Raw genomic sequence first — 13,284 nt, 5'->3', positions numbered from 1 at the left:
TACCCCAGCTGGCCTGAAACTCACTATGTAGACCAGGCTGGCCTTGAACTCACAAAGATCCTCCTGCCTCTGCCTCCCAAGTGCTGGGATTAAAGGCGTGCACCTCCCCGCCCAGCAATGAAATATTTTTTTAAAAAACCAAAAACATAGGGCTGGAGAGATGACTCAGTGGTTGAAAGTACTGGCCACTCTTGCAGAGCACCCAGGTTCAGGTCCCAGCACCCACATGGCTGTTCATAACTCCAGTTCCGGTGTATCTGACACCCTCTTCTGACCTCTGTGGGCATTGCACAGCATGGATGTACTTCCACACAGGCAGTACATTCATACACATAAAGTAAAAAGTATTTTTAAAAAGACAAGATGTCATTTAATGCTAATTGATAAACTAATTTTTAAATTTTTTTCTAATGTGTATATATCTGTATGCATGTATGCTTATATCCTTGGAGGCTAGAAGAGGATGTCAGATCCCCTAGTACTAGAGTTATAGGCAGTTGTGAGCCACCATGTGGATTCTAGGAACTGAACCCTGGTCCTCCAGAAGAGCAGGGAGTACTCTTGCCATTGAGCCATCTCTCTAGTCCCAATACATCATATTTTTTAATATTATTCAGTGACTTTTTAAAAGTGAGTTGTGGGGCTGGTGAGATGGTTCAGCAGGAAAAGGTGCTTACTGCCAAGACTGATCACCTGAGTTTGATCCCAAAGATCCACATGGTGGAAGGAAAGAACTGACTCCCACAAGTTGTCCTCTGATCTCCACATGCATGCCATGGGCGTGCTTATACTCACACACATATACACACACACACATGAAAATAAATGCAAAAATAAAACCCACTAAGCTGGGTATGGTGGTGTTATGCCAGGACTTGGAAGGTGGATTCAGGAGAATCAGGAATTCAAGGCCAGACTCAGCTACTAAGTAAGTTCAAGGCCAGCCTGGGCTACATGAGACCCTGTCAAAGAAAAAAAATACAAAAAAAAAAAAAAAGTTGGCAAAAAGTAGAGAGAGAACATTCCTGTGTGCCAAATTAAGGTTCTTGGGAAGAAATGACCAAGAAGAGCAGTTAGTAAGACATTAATGATTGTGAGGCTCCACCAGAAAGCCTCAGAACTTTCTAGTCTACAGATAAGGGTAATTTTAAGTCAAGTTCTGCCCCCTTAAAGGTAGATGGTAGGGTAAGTGTGCTAGGACCCTAGATTCCATACTCTCTGTTAGCTGATGTGGTACCCAGCAAACACCAGTTCAGAGTGACCTCTCAGCCATAGCACATACTAATACAAGAAAATATTTTGGGTTGAGAGTCAACCTCATTATTTTCCAGTGTCATTTGAGATTAAGCAGTTTTGGAAAGCAGCTGAGTCCCCAGGGTTAGTCTCCAGCTTTGAGACTCTTAGCCCTGTCCGCCTGTTTCATAGCAGCCTGGAGCAGCAGGTTGATGGATTCTGTGTGTTTGTCTGGGTTTAATAGGCTTTCATTGTTAGTTGAAAAAGACGTATTACACTGGACTCCATGCTGCTCTGGCAGCAAGATTGAGGCTTGACACATTTCGTTGCCTGGTTAAATCTTTTCAATTCTCTTCAGAGTGCCATAGTAAAATCTTGCTTTAGAGCAGAGGTGGATGAGTTGATCCAGCCTGTCTCCTGTTTTTGTATAGCCTGTGAACTAGAATGGTTTTTATATTTTTAAATGGTTGGGGGAAAAATCAAAAGAAGAATAATGGTTTGTGACACATGAGAATGTGAAATTCAAATTTCGGTGTCCATAAATAAAGTTCCATTGGAACCAGTCCATGTGCATTTTTTGCACAGATTTCCCAGGGCTGCTCTCTCCCTGCAGCAGCCAGGTTCCGTAGTTGTGAATGCGATTGCATGGGCCACAGGACAGAAAGTGTTTACTACTGACTGCTTACCAAAGTTCGCCACCCCTCCTGTTAGAGCATGAAATGGCTCCCTAGTGGTTTGGAGATTTGGGTTATTCTCAGGGACAGGTGCCAAGAACATCTGGCTTTGACTTGACTCACTTAGGGGAACAATTAATAAAGAAATTTTAAGTGTGATAGAAGGGAAGGGATAGGGAACTTCCAGTTCACCTTAGCTAGAAAACAACAGGTAGACAAAAAATACATAGGAATACTTAGAGTGTGGCATTAGCAGAGCATTTGGCTTATATGCACAAGGCCCAGTGTTCAATGCCCAGCACCACCAAAAAAAAAAAAAGCAAATAATCTTTAAAATAGTGCAAAAAAAAAAAAAAGCAAATAATCTTTAAAATAGTGGGGTGTTTTTGTTGTTGTTGGTCGTCTCCCTGTAACCCCAGCTGGTCTGGAACTCACTGTGTAGATCAGGCTGACCTCAAACTCACAGAGGTCCACCTGCCTCTGCCTCCAAAGTGCTGGGATTAAAGGCATGTGCCACTTCACCCAGCGTCAGTTTTATATTTAAACTTAATATAATTTAAGTAAAATCTCTGTCATTATCTCCATATTTAAAGTACAGGATCTCAGCTGGGTGTTGTATACAGGCTTGTAATGCCAGTACTCAGGAGACAGAAACAGGAGGATTGCTATAACTTTGAGACTAGCCTGGACAACATAGTGAGACCACTGGGCATGATAGTGCACACCATTAGTCCCAACAGTCAGGAGTCAAAGGCAGGTGGATCTCTGAGATGAGGCCAGCTTGGAGCTTGGTCTACTTAGGGAGTTTCAGGCCAGCTGGGCCTACAAAAAGCCAAAAAAAAATAGAGAGACCCTGCCTCAAAAAAGATAAGTAAATCAATCAATAAATGCACAGGACCTCAAAAGGAATTGATCTCAAACACTTTAACTATTTTTTTCCACAATACCACTCACACACATTGGTGCTACAAGATGGAAAGAGTGCCAGTAATTGAAAACTACGTTATATAGACACCTTATTCTTAGTTTCAGCTCAAGCTATCAGAGTACAGCCACACTCTTCCCTTGTCACCTCTTGTTTGCTGCCTATGCTTTGGTGGAGAAATACTGGGAGCAATAAAATGGTCAAAAGGCAGCAGGAGTAGGGAGGAGCAGCAGAGGCAGGAGGAGAGACTAAGGGGCCTCATTCAGTCTCTTCTGGAAACTGGAGACCTGGAGGAAAAAAAAAAACTTTCTCCAGGTCTTCCATAACCAGACAAATAAGAATTGGAGGTGGGTCAGGGGGAGACAGACAGGGACCGAAGAGATGGCTTAAAAGCACTAACTGCTTTTGTAGCACCCACATGGTGGCTAACAATCGTCAGTAACTCCAGTTCCAGGGGATCCAACACCCTCTTCTGACTTCTGTGAGCTTTGCACGACTCTGGTACACTTACATGCATGCAGGCAGTACACTCATACACATAAAAATAATAAGGGCTGGAGAGATGGCTTGGTGGTTAAGAACACTGGTTGTTCTTGCAGAAGACCCGGGTTCAAATTCCAGCACACACATGGCAGCTAACAGCTATCCATAACTCCAGCTCCAGGGGATCTGACGGCCTCTTCTGTCCTCCTTGGGCATTGCAACGACGGGTGCATTTACCTACATGCAGGCAATACACACATACACATATAATAAATAAATAAATAATCAGAATTGGAAAACAGCCAGGCATGGTGTCTTGGGAGACAAAGGCAGATAGATCTCTGTAAAATCAATGCCAGCCTGGTCTACATAGTCCAGGACAGTTGAAGCTACACAATGAGATCCTGTGTCAAAAAATAAAAAGTAAGGCCAGGCGTAGTGGCACACGCTTTTAATCTCAGCACTCGGGAGGCAGAGGCAGGCAGATCTCTGTGAGTTCGAGGCCATCCTGGTCTCCATAGCGAATCCAGGCCAGCTGGGGCTACGGGGGGACCCTGTCTCAAAAAGACCAAAAAAAAAAACAAAGTGAATCGACTTCACCTGACGTGTCATTCTGAGTTCCAGAGAATATAACCTTATTGTAGAATAATTCTATGGCCTGATTTTTAGGGTTTTGGGGGTAGTGTTGGTTTTTTGAGATAGGGTTTCCCTGTAGCTCCAGCTGGTCTGAAGCTCACTATGTAGACCAGGCTGGCCTCCATCTCACTGCTATCTGCTGGCCTTAGGCTTCCCCAGTGCTGGGATTAAAGGCGTGTGTCACCACAGCTAGCTGTTTTTTCCTTTTTGTCATACCAAATGGCCTCTCCTCACCTTTATTCACACACTTTGGCCACAGAACACCTTCCTCCTACTTGGTAATTCCTGCCTTGCCTAGTGACCTGCACACACCCTCCAGGCTGCATCCAGAACATTCTCCCAGCAGTCACCTGGCTCTCCTTCCCTCCCTCACGTGTCCTAAACTGTTGCTTTATTGATAGCCAGGATCTTCCTAATCTACTGTCCAGTCCTGGGTGATTCTAATGAAAACTCTCATCCCAGTCATTCTTTCCATACCTGTATTTATAGTATGCCTGGGGCTTGTAAAGCCTGAGCCCTGGACTTGCATCAATAAATAAAATAAAATTTTAAGTTAAATAAATAAGCAAAAATAGAGTGGATTCCACTGGTATAAACTAAGCTCTCACTGTGCTCTGCATAGTGACTTACCTTCAGCATCAGATTAGGGGTGTCTGTGGTGTGCACATCCCATGATTATTTGTTGGCATTGAATTTGAGTAATATTAACAATTGTATGGACCAAAAAAAAAAAATACTGAAATCAATTTCCTTCCCCTTTCTCTGTATGATTCTCCAAGTAGAAATGTGGGCTATTCTTGAGAGAAAAGGGTAGAGTTGGATCCTAGTATAATATTTAGCAGGGGACTGGAAAGATGACCAGGAGTTAAGAGCCCTGGCTGTACTTGCAGAAGACCAAGGTTCAAATCCCAGTACTCACATGACAGCTAACAACTGCCCCTAATTCCAGTTCCAGGGGGATCCAATGACTTCTGTTCTCCATGGGGGATTGCAAGACACGGGTGCACTTACCTACATGCAGGCAATACACGCATACACATACACGTGCAATGCCTGAGGAGGACAGAAGAGGCTGTCGGATACCCTGGAACTGAATTTACAGACAGTTGTTAGCTGCCATGTGGGTGCTGGGATTCGAACCCCAGTCTTCTGCAAGTACAGTCAGTGTTCTTAACCGCTGAGCCATCTCTCCAGCCCCCTATAAAATAGTTTTTAAAATATTTAGCACAGTGACTAAATGAAAGAACATTATGCAAAGAAATAGTTTTCCAAAACAACAGGTTTTCAGTGTAGTACAGAATTTGAGTTACAACAAAAGTTGCTGTCTATTTTTATTTGGGCTTTTTTTGGGGGGGGTACTTTTTGAGACAGAGTCTCCCTGTAGCCCCAGCTGTCCTGGATTCACTATGGAGACCAGGCTGGCCTCGCACTCACAGAGATCCGCCTGCCTCTGCCTCCTGAGTGCTGGGATTAAGGCATGCGCCACCATACCCGGCTTGTTTAACTATTTTTATTTGTATTTTATGTGTATGAGTGTTTTGCTTGCATGTATGCAAGTACATCACATGCATGCAGTGCTCACAGAGGCCAGAAGATGGTGTCATATTCCCTGGAACTGGAGTTAATGGACAGTTGTTAGCCATCATAAGGGTGCTGGGAACTGAACCTGGGTTCTCTGGAAGAGCAGCCAGTGCTCTTAATCTCAGAGCTATCTCTCCAGCCCAGACAGTCCATTTCTATTCTATGTGTTGTGCTAATCTGAAATCTTTTGATTGGGGGATTTTCTGATTCTTTTGTGGAAGTTGCCCTGTATTTTTTCTATGTCTATTTATTAAAGTAACTTTCTTGTTTTCCTTTACAGATATATGTAATTGACAGTGCAGACAGAAAAAGATTTGAAGAGACGGGTCAGGTAAATAATTCTTCTGTTGAGATATTTTCCCCATAACTAGGTATTCATTAATCTACCTTGTAAATGTGTGAGAGGAAAAGAGATACTTTTTTTAACCATTAAATTTCAAAGAAGAAGGTCATTCTGGCAAGTGGGGAGAAATATCAGCTGGCCTGGAACTCACTATGTAGACCAGGCTGGTCTTGAACTCACAGAGATCTGCCTGCCTCTGCCTCCTGAGTGCTGGGATTAAAAAATCATGCTCCAGCTGGGCGTGGTGGTGCACGCCTTTAATCCCAGCACTCAGGAGGCAGAGGCAGGCCGATCTCTGTGAGTTCAAGGCTAGCCTGGTCTACATAGCAAATCCAGGACAGCTGGGACTACAGGGAAACCCTGTTTCAAAAACACCAAAAAAAGAAAAAAAACAGCATGCTCCATGACATCCAGCTTAGTTGAGAGTCTTTTAAGCAATTTTTTTTTTCTTTTTGTATTTTTGAGACAGGGTCTCCCTGTAGCCACAGCTGGCCTGGATTCACTATGGACACCAGGCTGGCCTTGAACTCACAGAGATCTGCCTGTCTCTGCCTCCGAGTGCCAGGATTAAAGGCGTGTGCCACCACACCTGGCTTAAGCAATTTTTTGATTGAAGCTTTTTTTTTTTGGTCTTTTTGGACAGGGTCTCCTTATAGCCCCAGCTGACCTGGAACTCACTGTGTAGACCAGGCTGGCCTTGAACTCAGAGATCCTCCTGCCTCTGCCTCCCGAGTGCTGGGATTAAAAGCAAGCACCACCACGCCCAGCTGATTTGAAGCTTTTTAGCCTTAATCAAATTTAATGTACAAGATACAAGCAAATGGAACTTAGCACGAAGTTCAGATGCTCTTCTGGATTCTTCCCAGACCTTGTAGACATGAACTCAGGAGCGTTTCTACTTACATTTTTCAGTAACGTCCTTAATTGATCCAAGAGTAACTGACAAATTCAAAAGTATAAGAAGAAATATACAAGCCAAAACTAAGCTGATCTTGCTGTCAAGCCAGGAGATAGTCAACCTTGAACTCCAGTACGGCTTTCAAATGCAGAGTACATGTCAGTAGGATTCCATGAGGTGGCTGTGTACAGTCTTGCATAGAGAAGTACTGGCCTCAGCCACCGAACCTGGCGTGAGATCACTGACAGAAGCAGGGAGGGTGGGGGGGATCTGGAGATGCATGCTTGGATCTCATTGCAGAATTTTTGGCCTGTATCCAAAAGCAGAAGTTCCCATGGTTTTGTTCCTTTTTCTTGGAAAGCGGGTTGAGAAGTCTGCAGACTCTTGAAGACAGCACATTTCCCTTCCATGTTCTGATTTCTGGATCATCCCTGAGGTGAACCAGGCACTGAGCTTGAAGGTGGAGGGAGTGTAGTAGTCACCTGCCTCTTGAGCCATTCAGGTCTTTTTGAAAGCCCAGTAAGTAGCTAAAATATGCACTTAATGAGAAAGAGGTGGAGCCTGTCATTTAGGTAAATGTATGTACTGTTCAGAATCATTACAGACAATTAAGTTTAGAGTTTAGCCTATCTAGGAGGTCAACAATGTTCTGTGCCATAGAGGCCAATAAAGTTCTTTTAGGATGTGAGTTTGATGAAAATTGATGCCTGTTTGCATGTTTTGGACGTAGACTGATAAATAGAATTATAATCTCTAATTGTCATTTTCAGTTTCTGTATATAAATACATACATATACACTAAGTCATTTGTGGGACTGTGAGTCTAAGTGTTAGTGTACCTGCTAAGTGTGTGCAAGGCTGAGTTCAGTCCCTAGCACCAAAAAAAAAAAAAAATTTGCAGTGTTAACTTTGGCTGCTTTAAATCTCTAACCACTATTTGAGTAGGATCCACGAGCCACCTATAACAGAGTCACTGAGTAGTCTGTTAAAAGTATGATTCCTGGGCGGGTGTGGTGGTGCTCACCTTTAATCCCAGCACTCAAGAGGCAGCACAGGCGGATCTCTGTGAGTTCAGGGCCAGCCTGGTCTACGTAGTGAGTTCCAGGACAGCTGGGGCTATGGGAGACCCTGTCTCAAAAAGACAGAAAAAAAAAAAAGTGTGATTCTTGGATGCTGGGTTAGGCTTTCTGTAGTTAGTATCTTTGGTTTGGGCCTAGGAATCTGAGGCAGTGTACCAGAGAGAGGTACGAGCCCAAGAATCTCTGCCAACCAGTTTAACTCCTTAATTTTTCTGTAATTAGAAATGTATGCTTGGGGGCTAGAGGGGTGGCTCAGTGGTTAAGAATACTTGCTGTTCTTCCAGAGGGCCCAGTTTGATCCCAGCATCCGCATGGTGGCTAACAACAATTAGTAATTCCAGTTCCAGGGATCTGACACCCTCTTCTGGCCTCTTCGGACATTGCAGGACACAGGTGCACTTACATACATGCAGGCAAAACACTCATACACAGAAAATAAAAATAATTTTTTTGTTGCTGTTCTTTTTGAGACAGTCTCCCTGTACCCCTAGCTGGTCTGGAACACAATATGTAGACCAGGCTGGCCTTGAACTCACAAAGATCCACCTGCCTCTGCCTCCCATGTGTTAAGACTATACCTGCCCTAATAAAATATTTTTTTTAATGTGTGCTTAGATACCAGTTTTCACATTTTCCTCCTCTTCCCTTCCCCAAATGATCCAGGAACTCACTGAATTACTGGAGGAAGAAAAGCTAAGCTGTGTGCCAGTGCTCATCTTTGCTAATAAGCAGGATCTGCTGACAGCAGCCCCGGCCTCTGAGATTGCTGAAGGACTGAACCTCCACACCATCCGGGACCGAGTCTGGCAGATCCAGTCCTGCTCAGCTCTCACAGGGGAGGGCATTCAGGTGAGATTTCAGGAAGGCTTGGTTCCCTCCCAACATGGCAGCCCACCAAGGCAGACTGCCCCACTGATAGGGTTGATCTAGCTAGAAAAAGATTTAAAACAAATAGCATTTGATGAGAAAATGAACCGTTCTAGTATATGAAGGATATTGAAGGAGGTTGATTCTTTTCTATTTAGCAACCAATCAAATACCATGAAGTGTTCCAAGGAAGGAACCACTCTGCACCTACAGCAAGGTTTCTCCACTGGAAGGAGGTCTGAAGACAAGACTCTGGAGATTGTTTCTAACTCTGGAAGTTTTTGATGATTGGGTTGGCATTCTATATTGGGTCTAATATATGGATGCTAAAAGCCTGTATTCCCAAGGTGATTACCATCAGCCACCAGATGCATGCTAGTTAGCCTATGAATGCCTGTTTCTTCCCTTGGTTCTGCCCTCAAGGTTGGTGTCTGTCTCTAGCTACTACAGGTTGATTTCCCATGGAAGATGTCTATGGACACCAGGCTCTGTGCTTTGTACTGAGGAACTATATACTGAGAGATTCAGCTCCCCTTCATTTAATATTAATTTAGGGCAGAGCACTACCCTATCCCAAACATCTAAGAGGCATTTCCTCCAAGAAAGATAAACACTTTCAGCTGGGATCCTTCTCCTCAAGCATTCTCAAATCAGTGACACCCTGGAGTCCATCCTTAAGATTACTTCCAAAGCCCCGGAATCCTCCACAGGCCTCATTTTAAGCATCTCATATGCCTGCCAGGACATGTCACAGTGCTGTGAGGACTGGTCTGTACTGTTCTGTGGTCATATCTTCCCTCATTGTCATATGGCAAGTAAGTAATGGCATGGCTGTTTGCTTTTCTCTGAACCCGGCATGTGGGGTTTTGGACCTAAGATTTTATCCTTGACCATTGGCTATGACCTCTTTCCATTTCCCCTTCCCTTCTTATGTTTTTCCCTCTCTCCTCAGACATTTGACACTGATTTGTCTTTAAATGGTCTTACTGCTCTCATCTCAAGCCAATAATCACTTCCTAGAATCATCTCAGTCTTGACATGTTTGCTGCATGTTTTTTTTTTTTTCCTTTTGTTACAAAAATAGCCATTGCTGGGGCTGGAGATATGGCTCAACAGTTAAGAACACTGGTTGTTCTTGCAGAAGACTCAGGTTCAAATCCCAGCACCCACATGGCAGCTAACAACTGTCTGTAACCTAACAACTATCCATAACTCCAGTTCCAGGGGATCCAGTGCCCTCTTCTGACCTCCTCAGGTATTGCATGACATGGATGCACTCACATACATGCAGGCAATACATGCATACACATAAAATAAAAATAATAAATAAAATTTAAAAAAAAAAACAGCCATTGCTAATTTCCTGCACAGCCTGTAGACAAGTGTCCCCACCTTAGACTGCTCGTGCCTATCCCCCAGAAGTTCCCTGTGGATGTGTATGTTGGGGAAGTTCCCTGTGGATGTGGATGTTGGGGTTCCTTGGTGCCCAGAGATGACCACAACTACATCCTCAAAATGGATTCTGGAGTACCGGAGTACCGTGGGTCTTTGTGAGGTTTAGGCTACTTGGTGTTTTGGAATTTTGAGACAGAGTCTCTTGTAGCTAGTCTGACTTCAAACTTGCTACATAGCAGAGACTGTCCTTAACCTCCTGATCCTCCAACTTCAGCCTCCCAAGTATTAGGATTACAGGAGTGAGCCACCACATCCAGCTTTAAGTCTTATTAATTATTTCTTCCTGCCTAGATTCTGGCTCTAAAAGCAGTATATTCTAAACTGGGCATCATAGCACACACCTATAGTCCCAGTACTTGAGAAGATCACTTGAGCCCAGGAGTTCTAGTTTAATCCAATATAGGAAGACCCTGTCTTGGGGCTGGAGAGATGGCTCAGCGATTAAGAGCACTGGCTGCTCTTGCAGAAGACCTGAGTTCAATTCCCAGCAGCTAACAACCATCTCCACATCCGGTTCCAGGGAATCCAATGCCCTCTTCTGACTTCCTTGGGCATTGCACCACACAGGTGCACCTACCTACATGCAGCAATACACTCATGCATATAAAATAAAAAATAATAAAATATTAAGCCTAGGCATGGTGGGGGAGGCAGAGGCAGGTGGATCTCTGTGAGTTTGAGGCCAGCCTGGTCTACCTAGTGAGTTCCAGGACAGCTGGGGCTACAGGGAGACCCTGTCTCAAAAAGACCAAAAAAAAAAAAGAAGTGTGTGTTTGCATTTGTGTCTGTGTATCTTATATGTTTCTGTGTGTCTGTGTGTGTGTCTGTGTCCTCTTGATTATATAAAAGTCTATAAAGTTAATAAATGAGGGCTGGGAATATGGCTCAGTAGCTGTCTTGAATGAACAAGGTTATGGGTTCATCCCAGACCAGCAAAAATAAACAAAAAGTAGATGTGGTACAAACCTATAATCCTAGCACCTGGAAGGTAGAGTCAGGAGGATTAATATTCAAATTCCCTTGCCCTTGTTAAAACCCCTTTCCAAAAAAAAAAAAAAAAAAAAAAGTGTCCTTCCTCTTCCCCAAGTACTACTAGATTCTTCCTTTATAAAACTGATAACCACATAGGTGGTTATATATATAAACTTACATGTCAGGCTTTTGATTTAACTTCATTTTTCGGATTAATTTACAAGCTAGTTTACCAACTATGTTACAATTCAGAATGTTTCAAATAGTTAAACTGATAATTCTACTTAACCTTGTCCAATTACAACCTGCTTTAAATTTAAAAAAAAAAAACAGATCTTAAGAAGAAATTAAAATTTAAAAAGCAAACAAACAAGAACCACAAAAACAAACCAGATCTTGCTCAGCATACTTCCCTCCAGTTGTGCATAGCATGATTTTCAGAAAGTCAGCAGTCTGGAAAGACACACACAAGTCAGGAGAAGATGGCACCTTTGATTTTTTTTGTTGTTTTTCCAGAGCTAAGGATGGAACCCAGGTGCATATGAGTAACAGTCAAGCACGCTAACACTGAGCTGTCTTCCCAGCCCAATAGCAGTTTTCCCAGGTTTCTATAAACCATTCCACCAAGAGGGCCCTGTCCTTCCAAATGGCTTAGAATGCAAATTCTAGAAAGTCAAGAGCATCCTGGGATGGGGGCGGGTGTGTGTGTGTGTATAAAGCAGTATTGAAGAAAAGAAGTAGATTTTACATGCACAGAATGGGGGCTTGCAATCAATGCTCTAATCTTTCCTCCTGGCCAGAGTGAGGAAGGCTGGAATTAACAGGGAGGTTCCTGTTTCTTCATCTAGCCTGAGAGATGTGAAAAGGGAGGACCAGAGTGATCTGGAGTCAGTACTGAGTACAGTGGCATCGAAGTTATGGGTGCTATGTCAGAGGAGCCTGAAGGTAGCAGGGAGCTCCTGGCACTTTCTCACCCTACCCTATACCCACTCCTATTGGTAGAACTCTGTGTTCCAGTGTAATCACAAAAGACATGCAGCACCCCCTATAGGGGCTTTTCCTTCCTTTCCTTCCTCTTTTCCTTGGTCTTCCTTCCCTCTCTTCCTTTCATCGTCCTGGAGATCAAACCCAGGGTATTGCCCATGTTAGGCAAGTGCTCTACCAGCAAGCTACATCTCCAGTCCCCTTTACGGAATCTTTATGTGAAAAGAGGCAGCAAGCTACTAGGCAGTTAGGGGAGGGGAGGGAGCAGCAAGGGAGAGCTGTAAAATAACCAGTTTGAATAAAGTGAGGTTACAGTAGTTTGATTATTGGTAAGAAAGTGCTTTTTTTCTTTCTTTTCTTTTTTTTGGTCTTTTTGAGACAAGATCTCCCTTGGGTAGGTAGCCCCAGCTGACCTAAAACTTGCTATGTAGACTAAGCTGACTATGATCTCACAGAGATCCACCTGCCGCTGCCTCCCAGGTGCTGGGATTAAAGGTGTGCACCACCACACCTGACAAAAGTGCTTATTTATTTATTTATTTATTTTTGGTCTTTTTGAAGAAGGGTCTTCCTGTAAGCCCCAGCTGTCCTGGAACTCACTATGTAGACCAGGCTGGCCTTGAACTCACAGAGGTCTGCCTGCCTCTGCCTCCCAAGTGCTGGGACTCCAGGCTTGTGCCACCAGGCCTAGCAAAAGTGCTTTTTTAAAAAGTATTTATTATTTTTATTTTATATGTATGAGTGTATTGCCTGCATGTATGTAAGTACACCTGTGCTGTGCAATGCCTGTGGAGGTTAGAAAAGGGTGTCAGATCCCCTGGAACTGGAGTTACAGACAGTTGTTAGCCACACCATGTGGGTGCTGGGAATCAAATCCAGGTCCTCTGCAAGAACAGCCATTGTTCTTAACCACTGACCCATCTCTCCAGTCCCCAAACTGCTTTTTTAATCAGGCCTATAGTAACCAGGTTCACAGGAAGTGGTATCAAGAGAGATCAAGGGCCAGCATGATGGCTCAGTGGATAAAGGCACTTGCTGCCAAGTCTAATGACCAGAGTTTGAGCCTCAGGACCCACAAAAGTTGTCTTCTGATTTCCACATACTTGTCATGGTGCGCGCATGCGCGCGCGCACACATACACACACATACACACA

The 13,284-nt window shown here is 43.8% G+C and overlaps 1 protein-coding gene across 2 annotated transcripts in view; it reads left to right on the top strand.

Moving 5' to 3' along the window:
• The window catches only part of Arl3 (ADP ribosylation factor like GTPase 3), a 49,724-nt gene that overhangs the window by 26,560 nt on the left and 9,880 nt on the right, over positions 1 to 13,284 (top strand). The window contains exons 4-6 of one of the 2 annotated variants that reach the window (XM_029569656.1): positions 5,813 to 5,863; positions 8,516 to 8,701; positions 8,878 to 9,810. In XM_029569656.1, the coding sequence (XP_029425516.1) occupies positions 5,813 to 5,863; positions 8,516 to 8,701; positions 8,878 to 8,961 (321 nt within the window). In that variant the 3' untranslated portion in view covers positions 8,962 to 9,810. Of the gene's footprint in view, positions 1 to 5,812; positions 5,864 to 8,515; positions 8,702 to 8,877; positions 9,811 to 13,284 lie in introns of those variants that run through there. The other variant, XM_008845659.3, reaches the window with a different exon arrangement.

Source organism: Nannospalax galili, unplaced genomic scaffold (genome assembly GCF_000622305.1).
Source record: "Nannospalax galili isolate Female #2095 unplaced genomic scaffold, S.galili_v1.0 scaffold161, whole genome shotgun sequence".
In the NCBI taxonomy this organism is placed as follows: Eukaryota; Metazoa; Chordata; class Mammalia; order Rodentia; family Spalacidae; genus Nannospalax; species Nannospalax galili.
Note: the sequence above shows the minus strand (reverse complement) of the source record. Positions and strands in the feature narration are given on the sequence as shown.